Source organism: Balaenoptera musculus, chromosome 13, assembly GCF_009873245.2.
Source record: "Balaenoptera musculus isolate JJ_BM4_2016_0621 chromosome 13, mBalMus1.pri.v3, whole genome shotgun sequence".
NCBI classification, from domain to species: Eukaryota; Metazoa; Chordata; class Mammalia; order Artiodactyla; family Balaenopteridae; genus Balaenoptera; species Balaenoptera musculus.
Window position 1 is genome coordinate 69853951 of NC_045797.1, and position 13536 is coordinate 69867486.

Below are 13536 nucleotides of genomic sequence, written 5' to 3' on the forward strand. Positions count from 1 at the left end.
AAAACCCTTACTATTTCTCCAGAAGTATTATTCAAAGGCAGCAATACCCTCTGGGGGCTTCCAGGAGAATTTTAAATGCTCTCTTTTTTATTACACGTCACCTTACCTGGCTGGGAGGTGAATGATGAGCTTGGTATTTGAGGAAGAAGTTTACCAGTTTGTACAAGTCATCCTCACTTTCAATTCCAAGGGCCTGAGGGAAAAATAGAATGATTGCTCAAATACCACGTCAAGAAGCACCCCCTCCGCCCATGGCTCCGGGAGTCAACAGGCCCTCAGCTCCGAGAGCAGGGGCCTCGCTCCCCTCAGCAGCCCCAGCGCCTGCCATGGCCCAGAGTACAGGCCATTCAAGCCCGGAAAGCTCAGTGAATCTGGACATGCACATCAGAACAGAGGACCAACGTCAGGTCAGGAACAGCTCCATACAGGCCTGGCGGGCACGAGAATGCTAACGGGGCTGAACCCACATCTAAGTTGAGGGGCGGAGGGGAGAGCCTACGGCTGAAAGCCGGGCCATGAGAGAGGAACTGACAGAGGAAGGGGTGGGATGGGAGACATCGATGCAACTCTGAGGCCAATTCATGCATGGAAAACAGGTGAAGGGAAGGAAGTGACAGGGAGTCGGGGAAGCCCCGGGAGCCCCGCATCTACTCCTGGGCTGAGGCAGTGCTGGAAAAGCCAGGGGGCTGTCTTTACCCCAGGACCCTCACCCACCCAGCCCTGGGGGCACTCACTGAGAAGATGGCGTCCAGCTTCAGCAGGTAACACTCGCTCTTATCCAGGGGCAGGAGAAGGCTCAGCAGCTTGCGCTCTACGAGGAAACCCTGAGGAGAAGGGAGATGACATCTCCAGTCAGAGACAGGGTTCAGGACGAGTCCCAGGCCCCGCATCCCCCGTCTGGGTAACTAGCCAGGGACGACTCCACAGAGCAGAAGCCCAGGGCTGACACACTGGGCAGCAGGGCCCTCGGAGGAAGGCCTTCCCGGGATGCCTAAGAGCCCTTCCCAGAGACAAAGCCGATCCTCACGGTGGACTGAGTTCCCCGCACCGCAGAAGGGTGCGGACTCACCTCGCCCGCAAGCCATGGGGCGAACACGTGAGCTCCCCGCCGCAGTCCAGACGCGATCCAGTCCCGTTCCCCCCCGCCCACGTCGCTTCACGCAAACGCTAGTCCCCAGACATCTACCGGACACAGTGGCAGGCAGTGAGCTGGAGGAGAGGAGGGCCGGGGGGAGATGGAGACACCAGAGCAGAACACGGTGCACGTCAAGTGGGGGGGTGAGGGGGCAGAAGACTGGGTGCCCGCTCGGAGTGGGAACAACGCCGGGCGGAGGGCTCCTTGGAGGGGTGGCCACTGGCAGCAAGCCTGCGGACGGAGGGGAGCACCCGCCAGCCGCCGCCTTCAGCTGGAGCTGCCCTCGGTGGCAGGAGCCCCCCCTCGTGCCCAAGAACTGTCCCAACTGTCCCAAGTGGACTGGAGCCTGCCAATCTTCGTGCCACCTCCTTCCCATCTCGGAAATGAAAATCTGCATAAACACCAATTCTGTTTGGGTACAATAAGACTTCTAGCTGAACCAGCTCCAACGAGGCCTTTACACCAAGCCCAGTGGGTTTTGCTAATATACAGTGAGGATATCCAAGGCCTAACATCCCCAGAGTAATTGCAGACTCAGCTCCCAGAGAAAGGCCACCGTCGGTTGTGGCCGCGCTACTCGTCAGGTGGATGCACGGAGGCGAGACTGATGCCCTTTCTCTCGCAGATGAGCAATTGTTTGGCTTTTTTTTTTTTAATCAGCAGGAGCCCATTGGCTGGCCTGGGACGGGCTTGCTGACCACTAAGGTAGGACCTGTTGACCAGCCAGGCCAGCTCTGGAGCACGACAGCCTCTCCGCGACCCCACGAAGCCCAGGGGCCGCCCCCAGCACCATCCTGAGGGCCGGTCCACTCCTGCCTCCAGACCACCTCTGGCCCGTCCAGTGTCATCAAAAGCAGCCCTCGAGACGGGCAGAAAGTGGGCAAAGCCACCCGCCAGGAGCCCAGGCTCACCGACTCGTCACACAGGAGCATCAGGATCTTCCTGGTAGTTTTCGCTGAAACTTGCTTCGGCAGGTCCAGGTAAGACTCTGGTTCTGAGGCGGCCTCCTCTGCCCCCTCCTCTTCTGCAGAGGGGCATAGAGAGGAGAGAGAGAGAAAGAAAGAGAAGGCGACTCTTTGGCCTGGTTCACTTTCAGGAACAGTCAAACGGCTTTCCTTGAGAAAATTTATGCCTTAAAAGGCCTCTTTAAGGCACTAGCAAGTTTCTTTAGCTGAAGAAAGCCTATCATGCGGGGAAAACAAAAAGGGAGGTTGGGGGTCGAAATAAGAGACTATCTAGAGAATTCTGCCGCTCTTGGCCAGCCTATAAAGCCTCACTCTTACCAATTTCATCTACCTGGAAACATCATACTCAAAATCCAGCCTTGACCAGGAAGTGGTAGGGAGACCGTGAACCTAGTTATTATTTTGGAGATAAATCTAACACATCCACCATATGGTTTCTAAACCTGCAGAAGATTAGAAGCAGCCCATGAAAATGTAGGAAAAGTAGCTGCCTCACAGAAAAATAATATCAGCAAGAACTGGCAGCTGATAGCAAGAGCCAAAATTTTTCTTAATTAAAATTTTATGTGTTTTATGCTATACATCCCTCATCTGATTTATTTTATGTTTATCTTTAAAACATAATCCTATACCCTCGGCTCATCCACTGAGAAGGCCTGGAAACAATGACCAATCAAAACAGTGAGCCCTCCAGCACCCAGACTATGGTCTCAAAATGCCATTCCCTATTTAAAAGGACCAAGTCTCCTTGGAGGAACGGCTGATTCCAGACTTGAAGCAGGAAAAGCATAATGTGAGCCTGGAACATCTGGTCATTCTGGAAAGCCATGAAGCTATCAAAGACTGCTGGGGTTGTGTCGAAAGGACCCAGAAGCCGACGTGAAAAGACTCCCGCTGGCCAAAGATGGAATAAGCTGAGCATTAGTAAGGATGATATCTGTAGTAAACCGAAACATCACATTTGTTTAAACCCATGTGTTCATAAGGAAAAATTTAAATAAAACCTCATTGGTCACCTTTAGAAGATGCTAGAGCCCTAACCTATTTATTCTGAAGACTAGTAAACAGAAAAAAGACTAAGCACTATCCTGCTTTTCCTGTACAAACTGCATCTCAGGGTAGCAAATAGCTGATGGGTAGAAGATTCTCTTTTCAGAAGGGTTCCAGCTAATAAATGAAGGCAGAATGATAGAACTTAGAACTCCATTGTGCAATCCCTAATGCAGTTAATGGATCTTAGACAATGGTTATCAATGGTTGCTAACATCACAAAGGGAGACAACTTGGCATCAGTTTATCCCAATGGAGGTAGGCAACAGTGTATATAGCAAAAATAAAGTGAACTTGAATCTGGTCAAGCTTCTAGATCTAACTACCAGTTTATAATACAGGGGAGAAGGTAAAGCTATAAATTAGAGGAAACTTAAAAGTCATATCAACCAATCATGCTCTCTGGACCTCTTAAGCTATGAAATCTTATCCCCCAGATAAGGGAACTGCCTTCAGTTCCCTTATCTGTAAAAGGAATGCGTTGACCCGATGTTCTCAGAGGGCCCCTCCACTCCAGCTCGAAGATGCTATGACTCTGTTCCAGTCACCTGCTTCCATCAGCACTTCCTCTAAGATTTGTGTGGCCGACTTCTGCTGCTGCTGAGAAATTGGTCCCACATTCTTCAGGAACCAGAAGTCAGGTGCTGTCCAGGGGAGCCCCAGGTGATGGGTATGGATGATCCTGTCTACATCAAAGGCTCTGCTTATCAGATCTTTCACCTCCTCTTCATTCATCAGCCAAATCTCCCGAAACTGCTTGTCATCAATGAGAGCGAAATGCCTGTGAAGGAGAGTTATTGACCGTGGCCAGCTGATTCCAGTGCCAGCCCAGCCCCCGTCCCCACCCCCAATTAGCAGCAGGGCAAGAACCGAGGCAGAGCTGTGGGAAATCCTGGGCCTGGCCCAATCCCTGAGCCCCTGATTCTCACCTGTGAGAACAAGGCAGGTGACACGCAAGTAAAGGGACAGGAAAGACAGCACAAAGGATTCTCTGGTGCCCTGGTCCAGCTCCCAAGAAGCAGGTGATATCAAAGTCTGATGAAATCACCGCCACTACCAGCTCTACCCCTGCAACCTCTATCCTAGGGCACAAGCCTTGGGACCCACGTCTCTGAAATACCTCATGGCTTTCTGCATCTCCTTGAATTGCATCACAAGGCGTTTGTAGTCTGAGGTTAGGGACTGGTTCTCCTCCTGAAACTGCTTTACCTGCTTGTTATATTTTGATCTCAGATTGTTAAGTACATCATGAAGGCTGGGTTGAAGAGGAAAAAAAAAAGTTAGTCTGCAGCTGAATAGAAGCTGCAATGTATGTTCCTCTTATCTACTATCTAAATCTAGGCTCAGACTTGTGGAAGGTGCGAGAAACCCTCCCAGATATTTCCCCAAACACAGCTCCAGCTGTGATCAAGGAAATGCAAGCAACAGGAGGTAATGGGATCATCCAGAACTAAATGCATTTAAAACAATCCATAAGCCCAAACCCACCAAGAGGTAGCCTCTTATTCAACAATGTGACTGAATCTTCCTCGGCACAGCACTTGTCAGGGTCCACACCTACTGCTGACTCACAGATTTAAATAACCTACCTCAACTTCTGAAACAAGGAAAAAAGAAAGGAAAAAAGTAAAACTGCATCACAAGCCTATGATATATGAGTCCCCCATCCCGAAAGAGCTGATACTGTTAACGAGTCCAATAACTCATTCATTCATTCACTCATTCATTCATCAAACATGAAAGGTCTCTTTTGTGCCAAGGATATGTTTGAATACCAAAATGAATACAAGGATATGTCTGAGTCCAAAGCACTATCAGTCCAGCCAGAGACAGACAAACGTTAATTACAGAACTGTGTGAATAGTGCTACAGAAGAGTTTCACACAGGGTGCCAGGGGAACCTGGCTTGCAGGAGTGGGGAGTGGTTAAAGGTTCCAGCACCAGGAGAGACAGCTATGACCTGCCCAGAGCACCATGAACACAATCAGGCCACCAATGCCTGGCTCACTGCTAATAGGAGCTCTGTATATAGAAACTTGTCCCGTGAAATACACAGGCATGGCTTTTAGACCCAAGAACAGACTTCAGACTTTGCGCTCCTCAACAGACATCTTATGTCAGTGCCTCACTTACACAGGAACAGGAAGGTTTGAGGACTGACAAAGTTTCAGTTTAAAAATTCTAGGGACTTCCCTGGTGGTGCAGAGGTTAAGAATCCGCCTGCCAGTTCAGGGGACACGGGTTCGATCCTGGTCTGGGAAGATCCCACAGGCTGTGGGACAAGTAAGCCCATGCACCACGACTACTAAGCCTGCACTTTAGAGCCCACGAGCCACAACTACTGGAACCTGCGCTCTCTAGGGCCCACGTGCCGCAAATACTGAGCCCACATGCTGCAACTACTGAAGCCCGTGTGCCTAGAGCCCGTGCTCCGCAACAAGAGAAGCCACCGCAATGAGAAGCCCGTGCACCGCAATGAAGAGTAGCCCCCGCTCGCCGCAGCTAGAGAAAGCCTGCGTGCAGCAACGAAGACCCAACACGGCCAAAAAAGATAAAAATAAAAATTCCCCTCTTAGGCATTATTCTGAAATAATAAGAAGGTTTCTAAAACACACTGATCATCCCTATTTTCATATCCAGAAAATGAGACATTCTGTAAGATAACTGGCTCAGACTTTTGAGCAAATAACTGGCTCCACACCACACACACACACACATACATCAAGAGAAGAGGATACAATAAGTATATAAGTATCATGTAAAAAGGAGGTTGGCAGGTGGAGAGATGGGGGATCTCATAGATCAGAGAGACTTAAGGAACTTAGTTTAACAACCTGATGCAATGCCTGGACCTAGATGAGATGCTAATTTGGATAAACCTACTGTAAAGGATATCTTTGGACAACTAGGGAAATATGAATGTGATCCAGATATTTAGATGAAATAAAATTTACTGAAATGGAAAGGTAGAGGTTACTGACTTTAAAAAAAGGCAGATTGCAAAACAATAGTTGCAGTATGATGTCATATCTATATCTATCTATATATAGAGAGAGAGGGAGATAAAGAGATACACTTGATCTCTGGTAGGAGGAATATGGTATTTTTATGTTTTTATCTCACTTTCATTTGTGGTATTTTCTAATTTTCTATAATGCACATGTACTGCTTCTGTAATTACAAGTTGAGAATTTATTATCCAGATAACCGGGCGCACATGAGAAGTGACACATTGACATAAGTACTTATGTTGGCATTATTTGCAACAGCAAGAGATTAGAAGCCATCGAAATGTGCATCAGTGTGGGACCTGGTCAAGTAAATCCTAGCATGGCTATGCAGCGGAATACGAGGCAGCTTAAGAAATAATGTGAACCTTCTCTACGAACTGGTGTGGAAACATCTTCAAGACATAGAACAGTGTGCATAGAATGCTATCATTTGTGTAAAAGCAGAAGGGGATGAGACTATTTGTGTTTGCTTGTACGTGCGTGAGGAAATTCTGGACAAAACAAAAGAAATGAATAATGGTCACAGAGGTGGGACAGAGGACCCAGATAAAGGAGGGATGGGAGACAGACTTTTTGCTGTAAACTCTTTTTGGGGTGGGGGGAGGGTAGAACCAGTTGAATGTATTCTGTTTTCCCAAAAAAAAAAAAAAAAAATTCTTTTAATAAGAATTGGTTATATTTTTAACAGTTTCTACTCCTACAAAAGAGTACATACCCATCCCTCTTTTCAGCACAGAAGGGCCCAGAACGAAGACGCTCTGCATGCTAGCTTACCAGTTGATCTTCCTCTTCTGCTGGGATTTAATCACTGTGCTTTCTTCATCTCTCTTCTTCAGCACCTGGAAGTTGTACTCTAACTTCTCTTGGTTTAGCTGATACGTTGCTTTCATTTGCTGAAGCTGTTGCTCAAGAATCTAAAGTTAAAGTTTAAAGAAATAATCCTAATTGGCCCTGGTACAATTTATTATGCATGAGGGTCCCTGGCCGTTTGTTCTGGAGTCGTACCAGAGGAACCTTAGGGACAAGTGTCTCCACCTGAATTCTTAGAAAATGTATCATTAGAGGCAAACTAAAGGTCAACCAGAAAAAATACAAATCATTCAAGTGCAAGCTAAAGCCTACCTGCATAAAGTCTAAGAGAGATCAGAGTTAGAGCCCAGTTCAAGTACAGCTACCTCTCATGCTCTGCTCCAGACCCTTTAGAGAACAAGCAGCCCCACTAGAAAAACCATAAAAGTTAACATGGCCACAAAAAAACTGCAATGTCCCCGCTCTGACCTTCCGGTTGTCAATGTCAGTGTTTAGCAAACCGTGTTCATTTTAAAGGAGGATAGAGGTAACCATCCTTACTATTTGGATCATCATTAGTTGTATTCATTCATTCAGCAAATATTTATTGAGTGCCTATTATATGTCTGATGCTTTTCTAGGTGTTGCTGGGAGAACACTGGTGAAGAAGGCCCAGTCCTTCCCTGTCTAGGAGAGGGACAGATGAACAAGCACTGGTGACAAGAAGCAAGATCAGGGTAAGCACAGGTGTGGGACCAATGACAGGAGGGTTCTCCCGGGCCTTGAGGGCAGGGCAGGCGTCCCTGAAAAGATGGCATTCGCGTGTCTGAGGCCTGGGGAATGAGTAGGAGTTACTCGGGTGGAGGGGAGAGAGGTCTAGAGAGGCAAGGGAAAGCCAGGTGCTTTGGGGAAACCACGAGCAGTTTAGGACGTGAGGTAAGAAGCAGGGAGGGAATGGTAGAGATGAGGCTGACAGAGCAGCAGGGGCCCGACAGAGCTAGGAATCTAACGCTAAGACGTTAGGGGGAAGAGTGGAATTACTAGTTCTCGCAGGGTAGAAAGATCCTTCCGCAGCTGGTGAAAAGGATGAGGGAGGGGCAAGGCTGGAACAGGGCAAATACACATTGGCTCGCTCCTGCCTTTCTCGAATGGAGGTGCAGGAATGGAAGATGCAGTTAAGTACAATCAGATCTGGATAAGGCAGCCATGTGACATGCCACATACCACACTGTTTCAGGCCTCCTTCCCATCTCCCTCCACTCGACTACAGACCCTCGCCAAGGAATCAGCAGAGGAAGGAAGAGATTCCAGACTGCTCTGGGTCATCCTCAAGGAGCAGAAGTGGCCAGGAGGTGATAAACAGGAGAACAAAGGCGATCACCCACCATCAGAGGGTGAGTCATTCCCACCTTCCATGTGGAGTCGGTGATCCCCACACTGTAACTGAGGGAATTAGTCACGAGGCTCTGCTTAGCTACCCCAGAGATTTTTAAATTTCCATTATGGGACAAGAATTGAACATCTCCTTCAGAACAGAAGGCCTGTTCTATCTCTTCTTTAACAGGTGGTCAGTGAAGAACCATCTCGGTCACCAGGATGATAACTGATTGTACCTCTCAATTTCTCTACTTTCAGGCAAATTTTTATTTACTTTTTTCTAGTTACATGCTTTTCTTTGTAAAAACTTTTCCTCATTGTCAAAGTAATATTTGCTCATTGTAGGAAACACAGAAAGTACAGTAAAGGATAAAGAAGGAGACATAGGAGAAGGGGAAAGAAAAACTACCCATAATTCCACCTCCCAAAGGCAATTTCTGTTGACATATTGGCCTGTTTCTTTCCAGTGTTCCTTACGTAACTGAGATTCAACTATACCTACAATTTTATATCCCACTTTTCTCCTTTAATATTACAACTTAAGAATTTTCCATGCCAATCAAGTTTTATTAATATAATTTTAATGGTGCATATTTTTATATTTTAATTTACCCTATAGGAAATATTTATGTCTACCATATACCATAATGTTTTTACCATTTCCCTACAGTATATACATTTATAAATGTATAAATACATTTATACTGTTTTGATAATCTTCAATATTATAAAATAATGGTGGGAAGAATTACATTTAAAACTTCGGGGGTATTTTGTTTATTTCCTTAAGGTAGGTTCTCAGAAGTGAAGTTCAAAGGCTCTCTCCACAAAGCAATTAACAGTTCACACCCCGCTGGCCGTGTGCAAGTGCCCGCTTCCCCGCCCCATCAGCTCTCAGCACCGTGCAGGGCAGGCCCAGCCCTTGGGCAGGGAGCTGTCGGGAGCCACACCCCACTCCTCCTGAGCATGATTAAAGTTTAATTTAGAAATTCCTGACTTGAGGGCTTCCCTGGTGGCGCAGTTGTTGAGAATCTGCCTGCCAACGCAGGGGACATGGGTTGGAGCCCTGGTCTGGGAAGATCTCACATGCTGCAGAGAGACTAGGCCCGTGAGCCACAACTACTGAGCCTGCGCGTCTGGAGCCTGTGCTCCGCAACAAGAGAGGCCGCGACAGTGAGAGGCCCGCACACCGCGATGAAGAGTGGCCCCCACTTGCCGCAACTAGAGAAAGCCCTCGCACAGAAACGAAGACCCAACACAGCCATAAATGGATAAATAAATAAATAAATAAAATTTAAAAAAAAAAAGAAATTCCTGACTTGAATATTATCCCAAAGAGCCTATGGAAGGTTCTGAAGGCACAGCCTCAGCTCAAGTGCAATTACCTGGGGTGGTCACAGCCTGAGCCACTGCTCTGGGCCCTGGACCCTTCTAGGGATGACTGTGAGTGCCAAGTGGGGAAAGGGACTCTCAGCAATTCTTCCTACAAAGTCATGATGATTTATGCCACAGTGCTCCAAACGAAACCAGCCCACTGCTTCAAGTGTGACCAGCCCTGGACCCCGGGGAGGCCACTGGTCAACGTGGCTTGGCACAGAAGTCCAATAGAAAAGCTCCTTGTTGGATGGCGACAATCTGAGAAAGGGTGAAGAGTCACAGAGAAGGAGGGTCTCCAGAGCTGCTCTGGATTTGGAATGACAGTGAATGAGTTCCAGGCTTTGCTGGGACGGAGGCACCCATGAGCCCCATGACCCTGAGTGCCTGGGTGCCTGCTCTGACCGTGTCCGGGGACCTCCTTCTTCCTAGAGCTTTGCAATGAGCCCCTGTCACTAAGACAGAATTTCCCAAACTTACTGGGCCATAGAACAGTTTTTATACTTATAACACAGCAAGAGCACATGAGTTATAAATGCGAGCCCTACCATATGAATTCTCGTGTCAAATTCATTCGAAAGGCAGATTATTACATAATAAGAATTATGTGAATGGACTCTATTTTTCCTACATAACACATCTTGAAAGGAAAAAAGTATCACTGGCATCACTTTTTTTGTTGGTTTTGTGAAACCACCACCAATATTTCACCTAGCTGAACACAGTTTACAAAACTCTGAACAAAATAATTAGGCCATGTCTTTTTCTTTGTGACCTGAAGGAACTTATTAGCACCACACCCTAACCAACTGAGCTAACCAGCCACTCCATGTGACCTGAAAGAAAGACCTTAAATCTGAGCTGATTTTATAGACAAATATATATATAATAATTATAATCTGTCACCTGACTGTTTTAATTTACAGCGTTCTGCTTGTGCACGCAGTTGAATTTTATTTGCCGATTTTATTTCCTCTTGTTGAAAACATTTGCCCCTGCTCTTTGCTAATGCTCTTAGGGAACTGACGCCTGGAGGAACGAGCAATACAACGTACACACAGATCACAGATCAGCCCTCCCTTCACCTCCGCTCTGTCCCAAGACCACCACAGGGGGCTTCACGTTCGTGATGCCACTTAGGGGTGACTGGCAGTGCTGTTGATGAATTTACAGAACTAATCGCAGTCTCCTGCCTCTTGCAGTTCAGCGTCTACACCAGGCGATTACACGAATTCTGTTACTCGTTATTTGTTTGCAACACCTTCTGCTCGTGATAATTTTAGTACCGGTGACTCTATTGTTAATTGTCACAGGTTTTAGTCTCAATATGTAGCTGTCCTTGATTGTCATACACTGAATATAGTTTCATATTAAAAAATTGTAATCTGAAGTGAGAGAGTAGCATGGACATATATACACTACCAAATGTAAAATAGAGAGCTAGTGGGAAGCGGCTGCATCGCACGGGGAGATCAGCTCGGTGCTCTGTGACCACCTAGAGGGGTGGGATAGGGAGGATGGGAGGGAGGGAGACGCAAGAGGGAGGAGATATGGGGATATATGTATATGTATAGCTGATTCACTTTGTTATACAGCAGAAACTAACACAACAATGTAAAGCAATTATACTCCAATAAAGATGTTAAATAAAATAAAGTTTAGATACTTTTAATACCAGAAAAATTGTAATCGATCTTGTTAAATGCTTGTGCTTATTATTCAATTATCCAAAGGTATTTTGCAAAGTTGTACTCCGTGTTCCCAAGACTAATGGCAAAACATCATGGTTAGTTTGGGGGGAAAATTTATAAAGATTACAATCTAACCTGCCACGAAAATCCTTCAATGTTTCAGGTACTCCAGGTGTTGATCGCACCTCCCTTCCCCTCTTTTTCCTGGGGCAGTAGGAGCAAGGAAGCTGCTTTCCGGAGCCATCTCCTACCCCAGGCTGATGCCCCCGGTTGCCAGTACTGCCCCAGCAGAATGGAAATTTAGAACAGCCTTTCCCTCTGGCCTTCTCAGCTGATTCTAAAGACGCCACTGAGCCTCTTTATCACCGATCATCAACCCCGTGGGGATGGGAGGGAACCCCTGGATTCCATTTGGAACTGCAGACTCTCCATCCCACACTCTTGCTTACCCTTTTCTTCCCTGTTGCTCACTTTTTTATACTATTTATACTATTTATGTAGCTTGCTTTCTCGCTCAAAAGACTGTAAATTCCTTAAGGACAGAAATTGTATCTTATTTATTTTTATGCTTTGCACCATGTAAATTCATAATACTTGTTAAATAAGTAACTTGTATTTAACTTTTTGTGATGAATATTCTGGTATTAAAGTTGAACTAAACCATTTCACAATTTTAAATGAGCAGGTAAGGCCTAAAAATAAAAACCATTTGCTTCCTGCATCAAGAACTAAGTGTTTCTAGCAGTTTTATTTTGGGGTGGTGGGCAGCAGTGGTAAAATCTTCATTCATTGCTAGTGTGACCTTGCTAGCAGTAAGCACTTGAAAAGTGCATCTTCTTATTTTTACTTCTTATGTTTCACCTATCAAACCATATCTATGTGTATTGGATCCTTTGTATTTTTGTGGTTTGCAAAAATTTTAGTTCCATATTTTAGAACTGACACAGTGCTATGAATTAGTGTTAGGAATTGAGCTGCATGCCGTTATCTTTTTGACAAAAATCGACGCTATTTAACTTCACTATCTAGTGAATACAGCTCAGAGGCACTATGATAAAGTTCAGTCTACTAAAATATTCCACATATTGCAATATGGGTGATCCCTGATTTGTGTGGTACAGTATACTCAACTCTAACACAGGAAGGAACTGTTACACAGAGGAACTGCACGCGCTTTCCCACTCTGAGAATCTCCATCTGCCAGCCTCCTGCATACCCACACTCCACTGTTAGTCCATCCACACAGGGGGAGCCAGGAAAGCCAGGTCTCCCAGGCTACCTGCCTCTCTGCCCCTCACCTCCTTAGTCTTACCCCCTAACCTCTATAATCTCCCCATGTCCCAGAATTTTTTGGCTTCCTTCAAGCATTTGAACATTGGATTAAGAACATGAGGTTCCACTCCTACAGCTCAATAGCAAAAAAATACTCAGTGAGAAAATGGGCAAAGGACCTGAATAGCCATTTCTCCAAAGAAGACATGCAGGTGGCCAACAGGCATATGAAAAGATGCTCATCACTAATCATCAGGGAAATGCAAATCAAAACCACAGTGAGATATCACCTCACACCTATTAGCATGGCTGTTTATCAAAAAACAAAGGACAGCAAGTGTTGGCAAGGATGTGGAGAAAAGAGAACCCTTCTGTGCTGCTGGCGGGAATGCAAATTGGTGCAGCTGCTATGGAAACAATACGGAGGTTCCTCAAAAAATTAAAAATAGAACTACCATTTAATCCAGTAGTCCCACTTCTGGATATATACCCAAAAAAATTGATCTTGAAGAGGTATCTGCACTCCCACATTCACTGTAGCATTATTCACAGTAGCCAAGATATAGAAACAACCTAAATGTCCAATGAAGGACTAATGGATTTTTAAAAAGTGGTATATATATACAATGGCATATTATTCAGCCTTTAAAAGAAAAAGGAAATCCTGCCATTTGTAGTAACATAAATGGACATGCAGGACGTTATGTTAAGTGAAATAAGCCAGACACAGAAAGACAAATATTGCATGATCTCACTTACATGTAGGATCTAAAATAATCAAACTCCTAGAAGCAGAGAGTAGAATTTGCTAGGAGGGGCTGCCAGGGGCTGGAGGAAGGGAAGACGAGGAGGTATTGGTCAAAGGGTACAAA

At 45.9% G+C, this 13536-nt stretch overlaps 1 protein-coding gene across 5 annotated transcripts in view; it reads right to left on the reverse strand.

Annotated features, from left to right (window-relative positions):
* Window positions 1-13536, reverse strand: part of DRC1 (dynein regulatory complex subunit 1) — a 48124-nt gene that overhangs the window by 10738 nt on the left and 23850 nt on the right. For 4 of the 5 annotated variants that reach the window (XM_036874018.1, XM_036874017.1, XM_036874020.1 and 1 more), the window contains 6 exons: window positions 6936-7075; window positions 4271-4405; window positions 3699-3931; window positions 2047-2159; window positions 735-824; window positions 107-193 (listed from right to left, as the gene is read on the reverse strand). In XM_036874018.1, the coding sequence (XP_036729913.1) occupies window positions 107-193; window positions 735-824; window positions 2047-2159; window positions 3699-3931; window positions 4271-4405; window positions 6936-7075 (798 nt within the window). The remainder of the gene's footprint in view (window positions 1-106; window positions 194-734; window positions 825-2046; window positions 2160-3698; window positions 3932-4270; window positions 4406-6935; window positions 7076-13536) is intronic. The other variant, XM_036874019.1, reaches the window with a different exon arrangement.